This window comes from Coregonus lavaretus, assembly GCF_964263955.1.
Source record: "Coregonus lavaretus genome assembly, chromosome: 28".
Lineage (NCBI taxonomy): Eukaryota > Metazoa > Chordata > Actinopteri > Salmoniformes > Salmonidae > Coregonus > Coregonus lavaretus.
The window spans coordinates 23,876,717-23,894,166 of record NC_140015.1 but is presented as its reverse complement, the minus strand read 5'-3'; the positions used below and the strand labels follow the sequence as shown (position 1 = coordinate 23,894,166).

At 41.7% G+C, this 17,450-nt stretch overlaps 2 protein-coding genes across 2 annotated transcripts; one reads left to right on the top strand and one right to left on the bottom strand.

The window, feature by feature from the left end:
* Nucleotides 1-1,142: 1,142 nt before the first annotated feature.
* Nucleotides 1,143-10,184, bottom strand: LOC311104393 (GRB2-related adaptor protein 2-like). The gene is made up of 8 exons (XM_084146211.1): nucleotides 9,933-10,184; nucleotides 5,089-5,213; nucleotides 4,747-4,838; nucleotides 4,489-4,608; nucleotides 3,672-3,861; nucleotides 3,195-3,290; nucleotides 2,838-2,954; nucleotides 1,143-2,565 (listed from the first exon to the last, which is right to left on the bottom strand). The coding sequence occupies exons 2-8, from the start codon at nucleotides 5,164-5,166 to the stop codon at nucleotides 2,389-2,391; spliced, it is 870 nt and encodes a 289-aa protein (XP_084002337.1). The 5' UTR covers nucleotides 5,167-5,213; nucleotides 9,933-10,184; the 3' UTR covers nucleotides 1,143-2,388.
* A 3,401-nt stretch (nucleotides 10,185-13,585) lies between these two features.
* On the top strand, nucleotides 13,586-17,230 carry LOC311103192 (ras-associating and dilute domain-containing protein-like; the record flags this gene model as incomplete). Its single annotated transcript, XM_084144742.1, has 5 exons — nucleotides 13,586-14,291; nucleotides 14,759-15,097; nucleotides 15,359-15,594; nucleotides 16,599-16,933; nucleotides 17,162-17,230. The coding sequence occupies exons 1-5, from the start codon at nucleotides 14,158-14,160 to the stop codon at nucleotides 17,228-17,230; spliced, it is 1,113 nt and encodes a 370-aa protein (XP_084000868.1). The 5' UTR covers nucleotides 13,586-14,157.
* Between the last annotated feature and the right edge of the window lie 220 nt (nucleotides 17,231-17,450).

Below are 17,450 nucleotides of genomic sequence, written 5' to 3'. Positions count from 1 at the left end.
AATGTTAAGTGAGTATGTATTATTCTAGTGTTCCAGAGAAGTTAACTGTAACCTGGTCAAACACTCAAGTCTCTTATCTGGATTTGGGCTACTTATACCCACAATGTTTTAGCTCAGGTTTGCATGCTTATCTCCTTGCCCTTAACTAAAGTTACTTTCAAAAGTAGTTTACTACATCCAAACTACTTTGTGAAAAATTATCATATGTAAATCTGAAATGTCATAGACTACAAATTGCAAGACAGATAATTTTGGGGTCATATGTTAACAGAATGTTTAATTTAGCCTATTAAACAAAACAACGATGTTCCAAGTGAGAATCAAGCAGGTCTGATGCTGAAAAAGAAAGGAAATGATTGCCTACTTCACCCATATTTTCCATTATTAAAAAAAAGTTTTGTGTATTTCCTGTTGTTACAACAGCGTTACATTGCAAGAAAAGTAATTAACTACTGAAAACACTACCTAGATTTGAATTCAGTTCAACTACCACCAAGCTATTGCAAAATGTAGTTAAATTACTAGTTGAATTACATGTAGTTCCCTACTACCCAACACTGCAGGTCAGGAATATTGTTATCAGTGTCAGATCATTTTAGACCAATGATTTATGAAAAAATGTATGCACTCACTAACTGTAAGTCGCTCTGGATAAGAGTGTCTGCTAAATTACTAAAATGTAAAATGTAAATTATTTATGTATACACTAGATGACTAACAGGGGGCGCTGTTTGAAGCCATCGAGCCTCCATCTTGGCACTCCCCCACCGTTGTAAAACATATTTTGGAAGCTATAGAAATGCATTTATTAATGTCTAAATTTGTTTTTGCCATGGTTATTCTATTACAGACACCTTAATGCATACTTGTAAATTATATTATTTAGGCCTAAGCTAAGCATAAAAATAAAATATGGACAAATATATAAAAAAAATTCCTTAAAGTGTAATTTTTTGAAAATACTGTTCCCAATATAACAAAAAATACTTAAATACATGTAATTTTGTCCTTGAAACATTTAAATGAAATAATGAAGAATTCCATTAATTCCTATGGAAGACTGCTTTCGAGGAGTGACAATATGGCCGAACAGTGCCTTCAAAGCATCTCATTGGCCAATACATAGCATCAGCAATCCAGGGTTTATATACATAATTGTTTTAATTTAGACAGATGACAAGAATACTCAAACTGACATTGTACATTTGGTAGCTCACTAACAATACATATTTACAATGAGACCTCACAATTGAAAGCAAGCACTACAGACAATACAAAAAGGTAACAATACAAAAAGTGTAGTACCATACAGTAAATGTGTGGCAGCATAGCTCCCAGTTTTTAACCTCCAATGGATATGACACTGTAGCTGGGTTGTGGAAGTTCCCTTATAAACAGGGGCAGACTTAGTGATTTGGGTGCACAACATCTTTTTATTGGTTTTATAGTAGAGACATGTAATTTAACTGTAAAAATGTATTACCTTTGAATGTGCCATGAACACAACAAGTCATGATGTTTTCATCTGATTGTCAAACAAATCACTTCAAAAAGTAGCATCCGAACACTGCACTTTGCACCTGCCAACTTTCCTTCAATTCGCAAGTGACTGAAACTATCTCACTGGAGATTATCCGATTATCAGAGCGAGCGAAAGAGCGCCCCTCTGTCTTTCTATATGGATCCAATGGATCTGATTCTGTCTGGCCAAAAAGAGTATGACATGCCATACATTGTCTACACATGTCTGCTGCCTCGACGACAATGTCAGTATTACCAGTAGCACCTGTCTTTTCACTAAAGAAATGCATTAACTTACAAAAATGTTCTGTTAAATCTTCTTTCTTTCTTTTTATTTTCACTGGTTGCATTAATTGCATATATCTCTGCCCCGCTGTGAAAGCGCCTCATTGCTGCAGCTTAATTTCAATGAAAGTCACATTTGCAATCATATCGCGTGAAACAATGCACAGGAACTCTGTCAGGGTGGAATAGTCCATTATTCTAAACCAGTCGTGGGGCCTCATGCAGAGAAATTATTTTTAAATAAAAAAGATTACTAGTATTTTTTATTATTATTATGCCCAGCTCACGAGGCCCCTTGATGTTGTGAGGCCTGAGGCAATTGCCTCTTCAGCCGAATGGTAAGTCCGCCACTGCTTATAAATCAATGTCATTTAGGTATGCCAATTGTATCATGCCATTTACTAAGCACTAGCTTTAAAATAAATGTGTAAGCATATGTTATCATCAGTCATACGTGAACCAATTTCTTTTTAGTCCTACAGTTTGGGCTGCTGCAGTTTCTGTGTGTTGCCCAACTCTTATCATCACAGTCCATATGATTGGAGAAATCCAAAGATCAACTTATCTCTCTCTGGGCTTTCCTCATAATGGTGTGGTATAGTTGGCAGGGAACAGACCACTTTTACCCCGTAATCTTCCTTTCCACCATGATGGATCAGAGCGATCCAAAATGTCAATGACATCACCTGCACTGAAGCCTAGCTCGTCCCCTTCCTCCGCTGTGAAGTCGTACACCGCTTTCACCTGTATGACTGCCCTCTGGTACACACACACACACACGCACGCACACACACACACACACACACACACACACACACACACACACACACACACACACACACACACACACACACACACACACACACACACACACACACACACAACCACACACACGCATACACACACACACACACAAACACACACACACACACACACACAGAAACAAACCTGTGTTAGGTAATAGGAACCAGTCATTTCAGAGGACATCAATGATGATCTCCCATTTACTGACTACAGTAGGCCTACTGTACCTGTGGATGAGGCATGGTTTCAGATGTCCGTTGGGGAGCTGGGAAAGAGGTGAGGGGGGTGTTTCTACCAGGGGTGCCTATGGTGTGAGCCCTCTCCTCCATCACAGGTCTCTTATTCTGGGGGAAGAGAGGAGAGAGGTTCATTTCAGGTCAGACTCTAACCTTTAACCCAACCTATGTCTCAGCATCACAGTAAAACATTAAAGACCCAATGAAATCCAATAAAAGCAATGACATGGTTTTACATGACCATGGTACATAGCAGCTTCTGAAAAACCGACATGATTCAGAAGACTGCATTGAAGGTAGTGTAGGGTTGTACTGTGGGGTGAGTACTGTAGGGTGAGTAGTGTTTACCTGCTGACTGTGAGGAAGGTCTGAGGCCCTGCGGTGTGTTGTGGCTGCAGTAGGGGCCCCATAGCTCCTCTCTTCAGGTAGACTCCCCCTCTTCAACTGACAACAGAAGGATGTGGAGAGGAAAGGGTTAATAAAGGCCCAGTGCAGTCAAAATGCAGTTTTATATCACATTGTACAACAGCTGATGATATTAAACAAAGACATTTGATCTGTGTTATTTCTTGATAGTTGCTGGTTGAAAGTACAATCTGCACAGGACCTTCTAATCAGCAGGTTTGGCTTTCCATGGTGACATCACCATGCGGTACATTGGTTAATAGACCAATAACATTGGTTAATAGACCATTCTGGTGCAATAGCTCACTGATTTCGGTTCTTGTATCTTTGCTTGAGATACAGGAAGTAAAGTGGGAAGTCAAGAAAGGGAAGGAAGGATTCACTAAAGAGTGGATTGAGCTGAGATAATATACGAAATACCGGTTGGGGTGTGGATGGGCTCTGGTCATCCCGGCTACCGTCTCTAAGGTAGATGTCCCGTTGCTTGGAGATGGAGGTGTTCTTGTAGTAGTCCACCAGCTTGTTGAGGGAAGTGAACTTCTCCGACCACAGGAAGTAGTGGCCTTTGCTGTCCTTCATCACTTTGAAATGCTGCACGTCAAACTCATGTCTGAGGGGAAAGTATGGTTTGTTATATCAATGAAGCATGTCACAACACAACATCTGGCCTCTTAGTCACATACAGTACAATGCAGGGTTGGGGTCAATGCCATTTAAATTCCAGTCAATTCAGGAAGTACACTGACATTCCAATTATTTTCAATGCTTTTCAATGAGGAACATTTGGAATTTGAATTTGGTTTAGTGTCTGAATTAACTGGAATTTAAATGGAATTGACCCCAACCCTGGTACAATGATAGGATGTGATGAGTTATGATTCAAACAATTTAGTTGTGCCCTGTCCTCATTCCATAAATCCAAAGTCAACTGTTTCTCTGGTGCAGTACTTTCATTGTCCCCTGCTGGCTTATGTTAGATATTGCAAGGAAAAGCTGTACCAGTAATATCAAGTATAACCTACAGAAACAGAACTCTTCCCCTGGCTCATAGACATTTAATGAGAAATGGAGGGGGATTGTGAAAATATTCACAGATGAGTTTTTCAGGTAAGTTTTCAGGTTAACATGTTACCACATTTTACAGAGTTCATGCGGCGCAAACTCTAACCCCCCTAGGGACAGTATTGTAATCAGTTAGCTTCCTGTAATATCCTGGCCTGAGCCTACACCCACCCACCTGACAGAGATGGAGAATTCTCCAGGGGAGCTCTGACTGCCACGGATCAGGAATCCCCCCACCTCCCTCGACATCAGGAGCTCCTCAGCAGAGCTGCGGCTGGCCGTCTCCTTGAACCAGCTGGACAGAGAGAGATACAGTATACAGATGTGGTTATACTGTACTTACTGGAAGCATACACACTCAGGTTGTATGTGTGTGTTCAAAGACAAAGTACTGTAAACATTTTATGGATGAGAATGAGTAACTTTATTTCACCTTGGAGTTTGTCTCTCAATGTAGTTTTGGGGCACAAAGCCTTCCAGTCCATGCAGCTCTGCCTTAAACCACTCATCTTGACTACCTAGAATCTGATTAGGGAACAGAGATAAACAAAAACAATAGAGGTCACTCTTTAGGTTTAATATTACAGCAGAATAAAACAGTAGAACTTTGTGTGCAGAATTTAGGAATTAGATTGGTGGAATTTGTCTTTGAAGCCAAGTCCCACGCTCAGTTGTATTACTTCCATTCCTTACTATTATTACTTCCAGTCTTACTATGGCACGCTATTCTGAATTGTAATGTGTCTCCTCCCGTTCTCTCTCGGGTCATTCTCACCTTCAGGATGTCTCCCTTTCGGAAGCTCAGCTCATCCTCAGCCGTAGCATTAAACTCGTACTTTCCTCTGGCTTCCATGGCGACAAGTGGAAGGGTCAATGAGGTGGAGTAGGGAGGCAGAAGGACTGCAGTCGGTTTATGGAATGAGATGAGTCAGGGAGAGTTGTGTGTTGGTAGTTTCAAAGTAAGAAAACTATGCAGTGCAGTCAAAAATGTGATTTCCTGTGTTTTAGATATATTTCGAGGTTGGAATAATACTGTGAAATTGTGAAAATGATGATTATGCCCTTTTAGTGTAAGAGCTGTTTAAAAAGACCGCCTGAAATTTCAGCCTGTTTTGGTGGGATGGAGTTTTGGCCTGCCTGCAGTAAATTAGTTAATAGACAATAAGAAAGAGCGTTCCAAACTCTGTGCGGGACTGATTTCTTCATTCTGCCTGCACCCACAGCTTTTGATACCGCACCCGCCCCCTCCCGCTGGCTTTCTGTCCGACTCCCACCCGCAACCGCAAGAACTTGTCCCGAACCAAACTGCAGTCCCGCAATGTTAATTTAGGCGTATGTGTCGCAGCTCACTTGCCAGCCATGGTCCCAGCAATTGTGTGCCCTATAGGCAATATCAAAATACGCAAAAAATAACCCAAGAAATAGGTTAAATTACCAGAGATTCTAACGTGGCCCATTATATTAGGCTATCGGTGTTACTGGGCTATATCAGCCAACAGGCTAGACATAGTTTGAAGAGAGCAGAGTTGCAGAGAGAGCAGACACTTGCACTTTCTCTTGAGATACGTTTTATAGCCTACATTTTAGGAGTGGGACGATTTTCAGACAGAGATAAAAATATAAGGTGATCAATATGTATTTCTAGGCAATGTAAACTATAGCCTAATCATATTTAGGAAGTTAATTTCCTTGGAATGATAACTGCCCTCTGCTTCTCCGTCCATGCATAGGCTATAGACTACTATTTTAATTGAGACCACACACACACCTGATCATAGACGCAGGAAGTAGGGGTGCTGAGAGTGCTGCAGCACCCCCTAAAAATAATAATTCTAAAAACATTATTGTAAAAAATAATGTTTTACTAGTCCTGTATTAACAGACCGATATAGCTGTCTGTAGTGCACACTACCTCTACCTCTCTTCCAATAACAGCTATAGTTTTCAGTTTTCCCCTCCTCACTCAGACCACTCCCAAAGAGTCCTAGCTATATTCTTGTTAAGAAGCTATTTTTCTTTATTTTTGACCATTTTAATTAAAAAAGATCACAGTAAGGTACTTAATTGTTAATCAGAAATGATTTGATATTGAGATAAAAATGGCTGCATTAGACCTTTAAGCCCTTAGCTCCTAAGGCGGCAGGTAGCTTAGTGGGTAAGAGCGTTGTGCCAGTAACCAAAAGGTCGCTGGTTCTAATCCCCGAGCCGACTAGGTGAAAAATCTGTCGATGTGCCCTTGAGCAAGGCACTTAACCCTAATTGCTCATGTAAGTCGCTCTGGATAAGAGCGTCTGCTAAATGACTAAAATGTAAATGTACCTTAATTGCAGTGCATGCTCCCAAATCACCTACATTATCCATCCCCAGAACCATAGATACACATGATCTACCTATTCAGACACCGGAGGGAGCCAATGACAGCGCTGTAGTATCAGCTTCTATTGCTCACCACGGCTCCCATCCTGTACCCTGGTTAAAACTCCTACTCTGCAGTAAAATACCCCTTCTGTTCCCCCTCTCTAACAGTCTTATTCAGAGCGGATATGAGTGAGGGTAGATAGATGATAATGAGAATCATTCACAGAGCTCTACTGAGCCGGACGGAAGGCCGCATAAACAACACGAGGACAACTAAAGATTAAATTCAATTACATCTAGAAAGTCATCTTAACTATGAGTGTTTCTGTCAGACCCAGATGTATCTATTTCTCTCTCATTTTCATTACCAGACAGGAACTATTCATTAAACCAGAGGAGCAAACTCTCCTCTATCTCTCTCTCTCTAAAGTCAACACAACATATTTACTTATTGACAATAATAGCTCACATATCAGTTTAATAGAAACACACACAGAGAGTCTTTTTACTTAGAGGATTGGATGAGCAAGGAGAAGGTCAAGGGATATCACCACACATTCCATTGACATACATTCAACAAATTGTTTAATCTAAATGATTCCCACTTCAGTTGAACCATGTGTGTACACATAAGTACACTCAATCTGTGTTATCTAACTCCCTCGCTCCATAAAACCTTTTACCGTAAACACAGTAAAACATGCATGCAGCCAAACATGCACTTTAGTTTTAAATCACTTGCCTCTCTGAATGGCTCTCATTTTTTACTAATGAATGGAATGAATGAAGCGAACCTCCTGATACCATTGCAGATTAGCCCTCATAAACATTATCAATATAATTCTTACTTTGGGTTTTAGATTCATAAAACATATCCCAGCAGCTTGCTGAAATAGCATGTACATAAACTGCATACATCCAACAAATCTGAAAATACTGTCAACCGCACTGCAAGAGAGATATAGAAAGGTAAGACACTACACTGACCACCACTAAACCCCCTCCTACCCCACCCCAACCAGCATAAACCACTGGTCAAATACATCCCACAAACTACTCCATCATTCTTCTCTCAGGACAATTCTGCTGTTAGACAGCCGGGAACACACACACAGACAGACAGAACCTTGTTGTTGTCACTCTAGAGCCCTCAAACTCAACTCTGGACCTCGAAGCCGGTTCCACTGCATTTGTTCATTGTTCCCCTCTAATTAGGGACTGATTTAGACCTAGGACACCAGGTGCGTGCAATTAATTAATCATGTAGAACAGAAAACTAGCAGGCTACGGACCTCGTAGGGTAAGAGTTGAGTGCTCTAGAGGATGGAAGTCTCAAACATGTAAAACAGTAACAAACAGTTGGTCCCCTGGGAAGATACAGTGCAGAGCAGAGGGGATCTAGTCTAGTAACATCTCACCAGTAAGGTGAGCCAGGGTCATGTTGGCAATGTGCCAACTTCCCTAGAGCTCCCCTGGTACAGTGATCTGGGTGAAGGGGATATTTGCAGTGGTTTCGAGTCTAACTACCCACATGAATTTACCGTAGATGGATTGTTTCAGCTCCCAACTGTTTTTATCTTATCACTTTTGTGCCTCTTCAACAGCCCAATAGGTTGTTAAATAGTCTTGCGGGCCAAACATTCCACCATTAATCAAGGAAATAGGGTTATGATGTCTTAAACAGATACCTTTATTAAATAACGGACATTGTAGAAGTGGATAACATCTATTACGGAGCGAGTAGCATCCATCATTTTCTTTGTTAGAAATGTTAGAAATGTTATGTTTTATTATTAAGAATTTACATTATGCAAAGCGTAACTATGTGAAGGCACTAAACATTTCTCTACACTTCACAAATCACAGATTAGTGAAGAATGTGCAGAATGTGTTTTTGAGAGTGACTATGACATCCAACTACCCAGCTCTGAGGAGAACAGTACTAGACAATACTGTATATACATTTATAAATATCCATCCATTCTCAATTATGTTAAAGCGGTTAATTTATTGGACATATTTTTTTTAGGAAATCCAAATTCAACAAGTTGTGTATATTTTAGCAAACAACAATTTACCGCCATGTAAAGCACTAAAAGATCCAATGATGCTGTGCTGTATGTAATCTATTTGACACACCATAGTAGCTCACACTATATCAATTAGACCGACATGGCTAGCCTACTATGATTGAATCATGTCTACTCTGATTGAATAGAGGACCTTGTATTAGCACTTTCTTATTTTTCTTATTTTATTTTTTAAAGTTAACTTATAAAGCTTGCTCAATACTGCACCTATCCTCTTCAGTGGTTTTCAATTTTACTGAGTTTAATATCAAAAGCAAACACATTATGAACATACTTCCTCATTACATAAATACAACTATTGTTGAATTTATCTCCTACTACTCATAAATTACCACATCCCAGAGGAGAGACTGTTTGACCTTGTAGAGCCCTAAGCACACAAACCAATGAGGAAAAAAACGTTCAAACAAAAAGCTATTTCAAAATAGCTTTCACATCACGCTGGCATGGGTAGGGGGGCTATAGGTACAGTTAGTTTTCAAATAATTTACCAATAATGAAACATATTCAACTGTTAGGTCAAAGATAATATCCTTGTTGTTATACATTTATAATAGCATTGCATAATATGGTAACAAGTCGTCTCATAGCCTACTTATGTGGTCCAGAACTATATTGCATAGCCTTTTCACCAATGTTTGTGGACAGCGGTTGGTTACTGGGAACAATTACTGCTTGTATCAAACAGGTAGTAAAAGTACTCTATGTGGTACTTCTTTCAATAGTCCGGTTAGTTAGTGGCCATACATTCAGAATATAATAGAGCTCCAACAAATTATAGGGATACCACTCTTGAGAGAGAGCCAGTTCTCCAACCACTATTGTTCAATGATTCACAATTCAGATGAGAGGAAGCTGACTAATTATTCTAATGAATTACATTACAGTAAAAAAAGTGGCGTGGGTATGACTGTAACAGCGGTTCCTGAGATTAGAGAGAGAGACTTCGATGACTCTGTAACCCAGTGACTGAAGTTGAGTGGATTGCTCTCCAAGCAGTGTCTTCACGCCATCATGACATTATCAGAGGTTTGGTCATTTTGGTGACATGATCATGCTACCCATATAACAGTGGTGCACATTGCATTTACATTGATGGTTGCATCACGTATGTAAGAATAATCAAGCTTTCTGCAAATGGGTAAACTGTATATTACAATATGATATTTACCTTTATTTCATGTAAAGAGCCACGCGTTGACAGTCACAAGAGGTCTGGAAATGTACGCAGCCAGGCAGGGCTTTGCCAACTAGATCACAATTTCAGTCAGGACTTCGCAAGTTCGCATCAAAAGGAAAATGTCATATTAGTAAAATCATGAAGGTAATTTAAACAAATCCGTTAAAGACTGTTTACTTCCGCGTCCTTTCATTTAAGTATGACAACAGATAGACTTTCGAGTTCCCTTCCCAACACGCGCAATAACTGAATGTCCCACGGCGGAAATTAACCAGTTACTCCAGTTACTTGCACTTGGTTTGAGACCGCCTCTTTTCAAAAGGAACTTTGGACTTTACAGCAAATATTCTAATCAATACCAATATAAATTATAGAATTCAGCCTACATTATACAGTTAATGGACACAGATGGCTTTGGAATTTGGTTATATAAAGTTATCTACAGTACTCATATTTCTCTTTCGAAAAATGCATGTTTGGTGTGTTTTTTCTGGGCTATACATTCATTACACATGCTGCTGATCATCATTCATAGAGAGCAACTCCATGCAAATAGGCTGAGGGATAGATACTGTAGCTCTGTCACGGGCGGCAGGTGGTACCTTAATTGGGGAGGACTGGCTCTTAGTAATGGCTGGAACGGAATAAATGGAACGGTATAAAACAAATGGTTTCAATCCTCCCCTCAACAGCCTCTTGTGCAAATCTTCACATGTTGCTAACTACAGCTGCAGAGTGTGTGACAGGAAGTCAAACCCGTAGAGATTACTGTGTGGTTTCGTTCTCTTTTTTTCTAGTTCAATATTATTTCTTGCTGACTCTAAAGCTTGGTCCACTTGATGTTCCTGATATAAATGACAAGTTATTTTTCACAGAGAATAAATTATAGTTCAAACTCCTCTTGTTTTTTTACACACCAGTTGTAATACATTTGTAATAAAGGCCACCAGATTAATTCAGTGTAGTTGGCAATGAAATTCCACATACCATTGTTCAGCTGTAACAGAAGCAGAGGAAGGAAAGTGAATGAACAGCAGAGTAAACATGAAATTCAGTTGACATGGGCAAGTAATGTGTCAGCCCCCAGGGTTCAGTCTATAGCTGCACCTGCAGGCCCTCAGCTTAGCACGATTCGACCCTCAGAACCAGAGTAGTAACAGGGGACTAAGCAGTATAGATAATCTTGCTCTTTCAAACATCTGGCTTGTACTGTAAGTTTATGATAAACTGCACAACCTCTTTTTACAGTGACTATGGTAAAAGGTAGCTTTAGGTCATCCTGGTGTATTGCACTGGAAGTGTGACATAATAATAATAATATGCCATTTAGCAGACGCTTTTATCCAAAGCGACTTACAGTCATGCGTGCATACATTTTTGTGTATGGGTGGTCCCGGGCATCGAACCCACTACCTTGGCGTTACAAGCGCCGTGCTCTACCAGTTGAGCTACAGAGGACCATATCTATAGTGACAATCTATAGTGACAGCCTGCCATGTAGCTATAGTTTACAATTTACAGTTTACAATGTTACATTGCTTACAACAGCACATATTAGAATGTCAACACAAAATACAGAAGTGATAGAGATAAAGAGGTGTGTCAGCATAATTTATTTACAGGCAGACTGGGTATAAAAGTCCTATTGTAATCGGACATATTGCTATATCCCTTTGGTATTGTTAAGAATATAATCGAATGTGAAACAATACTCAAGAACACAAATAGTTAATAAAAATAAACAACATAATCAAGGATTTACTGTATATCAATGACCTTCCAATGAATGGATTTGATCAAAACATCCAGCTGAGCAAAAAATGAAGCCTACGGTAGATTTAAGGAGAAGGGAGTACTCTCCCATTTATTTCCAGACCTTTTGGTTTATATTACATTTTATATCACTCTGCAGTAACAACATCATCATGTTATGGTCCCTGCAGGTTCTTTCCAAAGCTGCGATGATGAGCAATATATCCATTATATATAATATTTTTATCACTTTCTACATTTACATTTTAGTCATTTAGCAGACGCTCTTATCCAGAGCGACTTACATGAGCAATTAGGGTTAAGTGCCTTGCTTAAGGGCACATCGACAGATTTTTCACCTAGTCGGCTCGGGGATTAGAACCAGCGACCTTTCGGTTACTGGCACAACGCTCTTACCCACTAAGCTACCTGCCGCCCTATCATTATCAATCATTTTAAATGTTTATTATTGACAATACATTTTCTTACTTCAACAAAATCTACAGCATTCTAGGGAAATGCCAAACTATTTTTGCAACAAAAGCAAAAAGGGAACAAAAAAATAATCGAAACCACAATGGCATTCTTTTAATTAATGCTTATCTTGCTTGGACTATTTTGAAGCCTGTAGAGGAGACCTCACCTCTCCCTAACCACCACATCTTCTGCATAACTGATATGCAGCAACTTATTTTTTGTTGTTGCAATGACTTAGTCTGATGAATCATAATCAGTCAAATATCCAATAATGCTTTTCTTAGGTAGTGATCCATAAAGGATAGATCTACCTACTTACAGTATGTGAGCGTGATGATGGAAGGTTCTTACAAGGAGGAAGCTTTAATAGGGAGTTTGTAATAGACTCAACACTGTTTGGCCTGAATCCCCAGCCTCACATGTCAGCACCTCAGCCAAACCTCCTCACCTACAGCTGCAGGTTCCACACTCACTCACATCCGTTTGTGACCCACTAGCAAACTAAACATTCAGCTGAGTAGGCATGTGCATGTATGCGCGCGCGTGTGTGTATGACGCAAGTATCAGACACTTTCTGGTCATGAAAATATTTTAGCCACTAGATGGGGCCCTTTGCACAGAGCAAGAATGCCGAGAAGATCATCTGAGTTGACGCAGTACATGTACAGCAGAGGAGACTGGTGGGAGGAGCTATAGCAGGACGGGCTCATTGTAATGGCTGGAATGGAATAGATGGAACAGAGTCAAAGATGTGATTTCCATACCGTTGATGTGTTTGATATGTTCCATTAATTCCATTCCAGCCATTACAATGAGCAGGTCTTCCTACAGCTCCTCCCACCAGCCTCCTCTGATGTACAGCACCCAACCTTTGTGTGTGTGTGTGTGTGTGTGTGTGTGTGTGTGTGTGTGTGTGTGTGTGTGTGTGTGTGTGTGTGTGTGTGTGCCTGTCTGTCTGTCAGGCTGTCCATGCGGGAAAAGGGGGGTATGGGTGCTCCCATCCAGATAGATTGAGGACTCCTCATGGATATAACCCGTTTTAACATGGGCATTGCTATTGAGGGCTTCCAAAATTTTAAAGTAGTCAACTGGGTAGGGAGGAATCAGCCAATGAAGAAGAAGAAATGTGCTAGTTTAAAATGGCAGCCCATGCTGTCACAGACACTATAATGGCACAGATACAAAGATGAGGCCTTTATCTAGCACTATGGCTGCTCCTTTACTCAGTCCATTGAATTTTCTAATCCATCCCCGCCACCCTCCCATGCGCGAAATGAGCAATGACGTCAGGGTAGTAACTCCAGCACAACTTTTCAAACAGGTTGCATTCAACCAGGCAACCACTACACTGTTGGGCACTGAACTGTTGAAAGTGCATAACGGGATAAGGAGAGATGGCATGGAGCAGACCAGTCAATATTCGCAAAGTGCTTCGAATAACAAATAGTCCAGTTAAATATCTGAAATGGATCATTGATTAGAAGTACTTTGGATATATTTTTTCATTTTTATAAGAACATAATAGCTTTTTAAAACTGGCGCTCGTATGGCTGTCCCGAACGAGGATACATTGTATCTGATTCAGACCAACTAACTTCTGTTCATGGAAACAATTCAGCAACAATTCTATTGAACGGATTACAGTCGGATTTTGTGTTTCCAGATATTGTTGAGTTGAACATTTGGAATATAACTAATCTGGAAACGAGTGTGTTTTGGAAGTTGCCTGATGTCTAGTGCCACTGGACGAGAATAACTTTTCTCCACGTCGTGCTTCTTAACGAAAACCTGTCAGAGTTAGTTCACAAACTGTCTGAACTGACAAATTCTTAGTTGGCTTCATCACTATGAGAAAGTGTGGATTCCAGGATCAAATACCATGATTAGTGTATTTGTCCCAAATAATTTATTTTGAGAATAGTGCTTTACCGTGCTTTCTAGGGAGCACTTTGACATATAATATAGCCTTTATCTGAACAAAGTCGTGATGATTTCGGAGGAACGAAGTAACGTTAGTCATATATCCAAGCAAGCCCTCAACTTTCCAGTGGGCCTATTGATCCGCTCGCCAAAGAAGAGCCTGGCAAAGCTGGGGAGGAAGCCAAGCAATGGATCCCTGCAGTAAGTCATATTATTCATATCCAGTGTATCTACTTTGTAGGGTATTTAAAACGAGGCACCCTTATTTTGCATAATTGGATTTCAGTTTTGTTACATGCAAATGCCTGTGATTTTGTATATTCAAATGGACTTATGGCCTTCAATAGAAATGTAATTTTGTAATTTGTAGAGAGGTGCTCCAAGCTTATACTGTCCTCTTATTAATTACCCCTTCATTTTGTGTCCTCCCTTGAACTCTTTCACTTTCAATAACAACTTTACCTTGCTCTCTGTGTTTCACTCTGTCACTATCTATGTCTATGTCTCTTTCTCTTATTTGTATCTCACTCTCTCTCGCTCTCTCTCTGTCTCTCTGTCTCTCTCTCCTACTCCATCCATCCATCCATCCATCCATCCATCCATCCATCCATCCATCCATCCATCCATCCATCCATCCATCCATCCATTTCTCCCTCTCCCTCTCTCAGGTCCAACACCTCAGATGGCACCACCCATTCAGCGGAGAGTACAGGCGTGAGGCAGCCGGCCAAGAACAAAATCCGCCGCCACAACAACAGACTGTCGACAGTGTTCAACCGGAGCCCCCTCCTGCGTGGCGACAGTGGGCAGGGGCATGCCCCGGGTGGCAGGAGCATGGCAGGGGACCTGCAGGCAGCAGACGACCCTGCTGAGCTGTCCAGTCAGATGTCAGCCCCAGGCATCCTAAAGATCTTTGGCAGCGACATCTGCCAGGGAACTAACTACAAGAGCGTCCTGGCCACGACTCGCTCCAGCGCCAAGGAACTTGTCAAAGAGGCCCTGGAGAGGTGAGGGGTTAGGGTTGCCCACTGGCATTATGTGATTTGTTAGCATTAGCCTCAATGCTAACACGTAAGCAGAAAGGGAACATTCCTCAAGGCTAAATGGTATGGACTGCAATACTGCTAATCCTAAGTGTGAACCATTGCAAATCACTTAAAGCTGGTGATATAGTCATTGTGCCCAGATGATCTCAAAGCCATTTTAATTTCAGGAGGAATTAGATCTTATCATGCTATTCTGACTAAGTTGCTTTTATTGTTGCTTAGATACTGTCTGGAGAAAGAGGATCCCAGTCAATATGTGCTGTGCGACGTGATTGGCCAGACCGGATCAGACCACCAATGGAAGACGGAGTGCTTTCGGGTCGTGGGTGACCACGAGAAGCCCCTCATGCTACAGTCGCTATGGAAACCCAAAGAAGGCTTCTCCAGACGCTTTGAGATCCAGAAGAGAGTGAGCGTAGAGGAACAGAGTGCTAAGGATACCGACACCGTCACAGCAGGTACGTCAACCATACAGGTGCAGCTCAGTGAACCCAGTAACAACAACCTAAAGCCCAGGTAATCATTCTGTCTGTTGGGGTGGCATTGGATCTCCTATCTCGTAACTAACGGTAGGGTAATAGAATCCATTGTCCAACTTATCACGAGACAGAGCAGGGGAGATGGCAGGCAAGTGAGAGGTCAGAGAAAAACTAAAGCTGCAGTGAGGAGGAGGTCAGAGTGTCCCCTCTCTCTTATCTGGGATTGATAACAGGGTCCCAACAGGGGTCTCTGAAGCCCCCAAGGCAGGGGACTGGCTGTGGCTGGATAGGCTTTTTCCAATGGTTATTCTATCCATCAGAGCTCGCTTCCTGCACACTGGACACTGTGTGGTCCTGTTGACTTTGGCATGCGTTTGTTGTGATTCTCAGTTTTCATCAAACCCCCACATCACCCTCCACTCTTTTTGCTCTACTCTGATTGGGGGAAGCTGGGGGAAGTTGCCCCCTCTGCAGGCCTGACCAGCCCCCCTGACACAGTGTGTCAGAACAATGTGGAAGAACGCCCACTTCCACAGCTGATAAGAGCCTGGGAGCTCTCTGGACATTCCATGGTGCTTAATGGCTCCAAATGAGCTGAATAGTGTTTATGTTGCGGTACGTCAGCCCAACAGCCAGGGACGCCTGTTGATATCAGATAGAGGACAACACCTCTCACTACCCCTCCAAATTTCCTCTCTCCTTCACCTGCTATGTTTGATTTGACTGAGAGCCAACTCAGTAAAACATTATGATATGGTGGTGTGTGATGGACTGGAATGATTTTATGGAAGAACTCCCCTAATAGTTTGAGTGTTTAGCATATTGTGAAGTTTCAGTTTATGTATAGATTATTACGTTTATGTTACATAGATTATATCAGGACACAATCAATGATTTTGTAATAAATTATGAATACATTATTAATAATCGCTTCTCTGCATCTAGTCTCATCCTCCCTCTTCCCGTGCTTCTCTCTGCCCCAGGTATCAACGCCCAGGCTCGCAAGCTCCAGAAGGGCCGATCGCGGGTCACGTCTCTGTTCATGGACGGCAGTGGTGAGGATGTGGAGGGCCTGGGGATGTGGAGGAGTCTCAGTGAGATGGACCTGTCTGCCATGGAGAAGGAGGCCATGCAGGCCCAGCAGAAGGCCCAGCTCATCAGGGAGGACCCAGAGGCCGAGGCCGACAAGGAGGCCCTGCGTCTGGGCATGGAGAAGGAGGAGACGGAGAGCAGTGACGACAACACCACCCAGTACTCCATCCACCCACCCTTTGATTTCCCCTACTTCCTGCTGCTGCAGGGATACAGCTACAGACAGGTAGGAAGACTGGAAAGTGAAGCTGTTGCCACTGCTATACATTAAACCCAGATGCATTTGTTCGTCTATCAGATTATTGATTATCTTAAATGATAAGGAACTTTAATGAAAGGCTTGGCTTCAGTTTACACAGCTGAAGTCAGTTTGTTAGATAGGAATCAGTCTGTTCTTGAATAGTTAGGCTCAGAATAGGTTTGTATGGTTGAAGAATGTGTCCGGCTGCGACAGAGAGATGTCATGCTGAAATTCTTCACAGTGGGCCTGGGCAGCCAGAAAGCAGCAGCTGTAATTGGTTGAGCCGGATGGCTGCTCCATTGAAGACCTTTCAAGGTTCTCAAGTGTCTCTTGGCAGGGTGGCAGAAACACTGTGAAGAAAGGCTTATCAGAGACACTGAGGCATAAACAAGTACACTCCACTACGCTATAGAGGCTCCCACTGAACCTCTTAGGTTAAGACCTGGGGTTAAAATCCCCAGAAAGAGAGAGAGACAGAGAGAGAGAGGAGCAGAGAGCAGAG

Excerpts from the sequence above, each read along its gene's own strand:
- LOC311104393 (XM_084146211.1), bottom strand. The coding sequence starts at position 5,166 with ATGGAAGCCAGAGGAAAGTACGAGTTTAATGCTACGGCTGAGGATGAG. Across the intron at positions 3,862-4,488 it reads GAATTCTCCATCTCTGTCAG|ACATGAGTTTGACGTGCAGC; the intron begins GTGGGTGGGTGT and ends CTTTCCCCTCAG. Across the intron at positions 3,291-3,671 it reads GCCCATCCACACCCCAACCG|TTGAAGAGGGGGAGTCTACC; the intron begins GTATTTCGTATA and ends TTCTGTTGTCAG.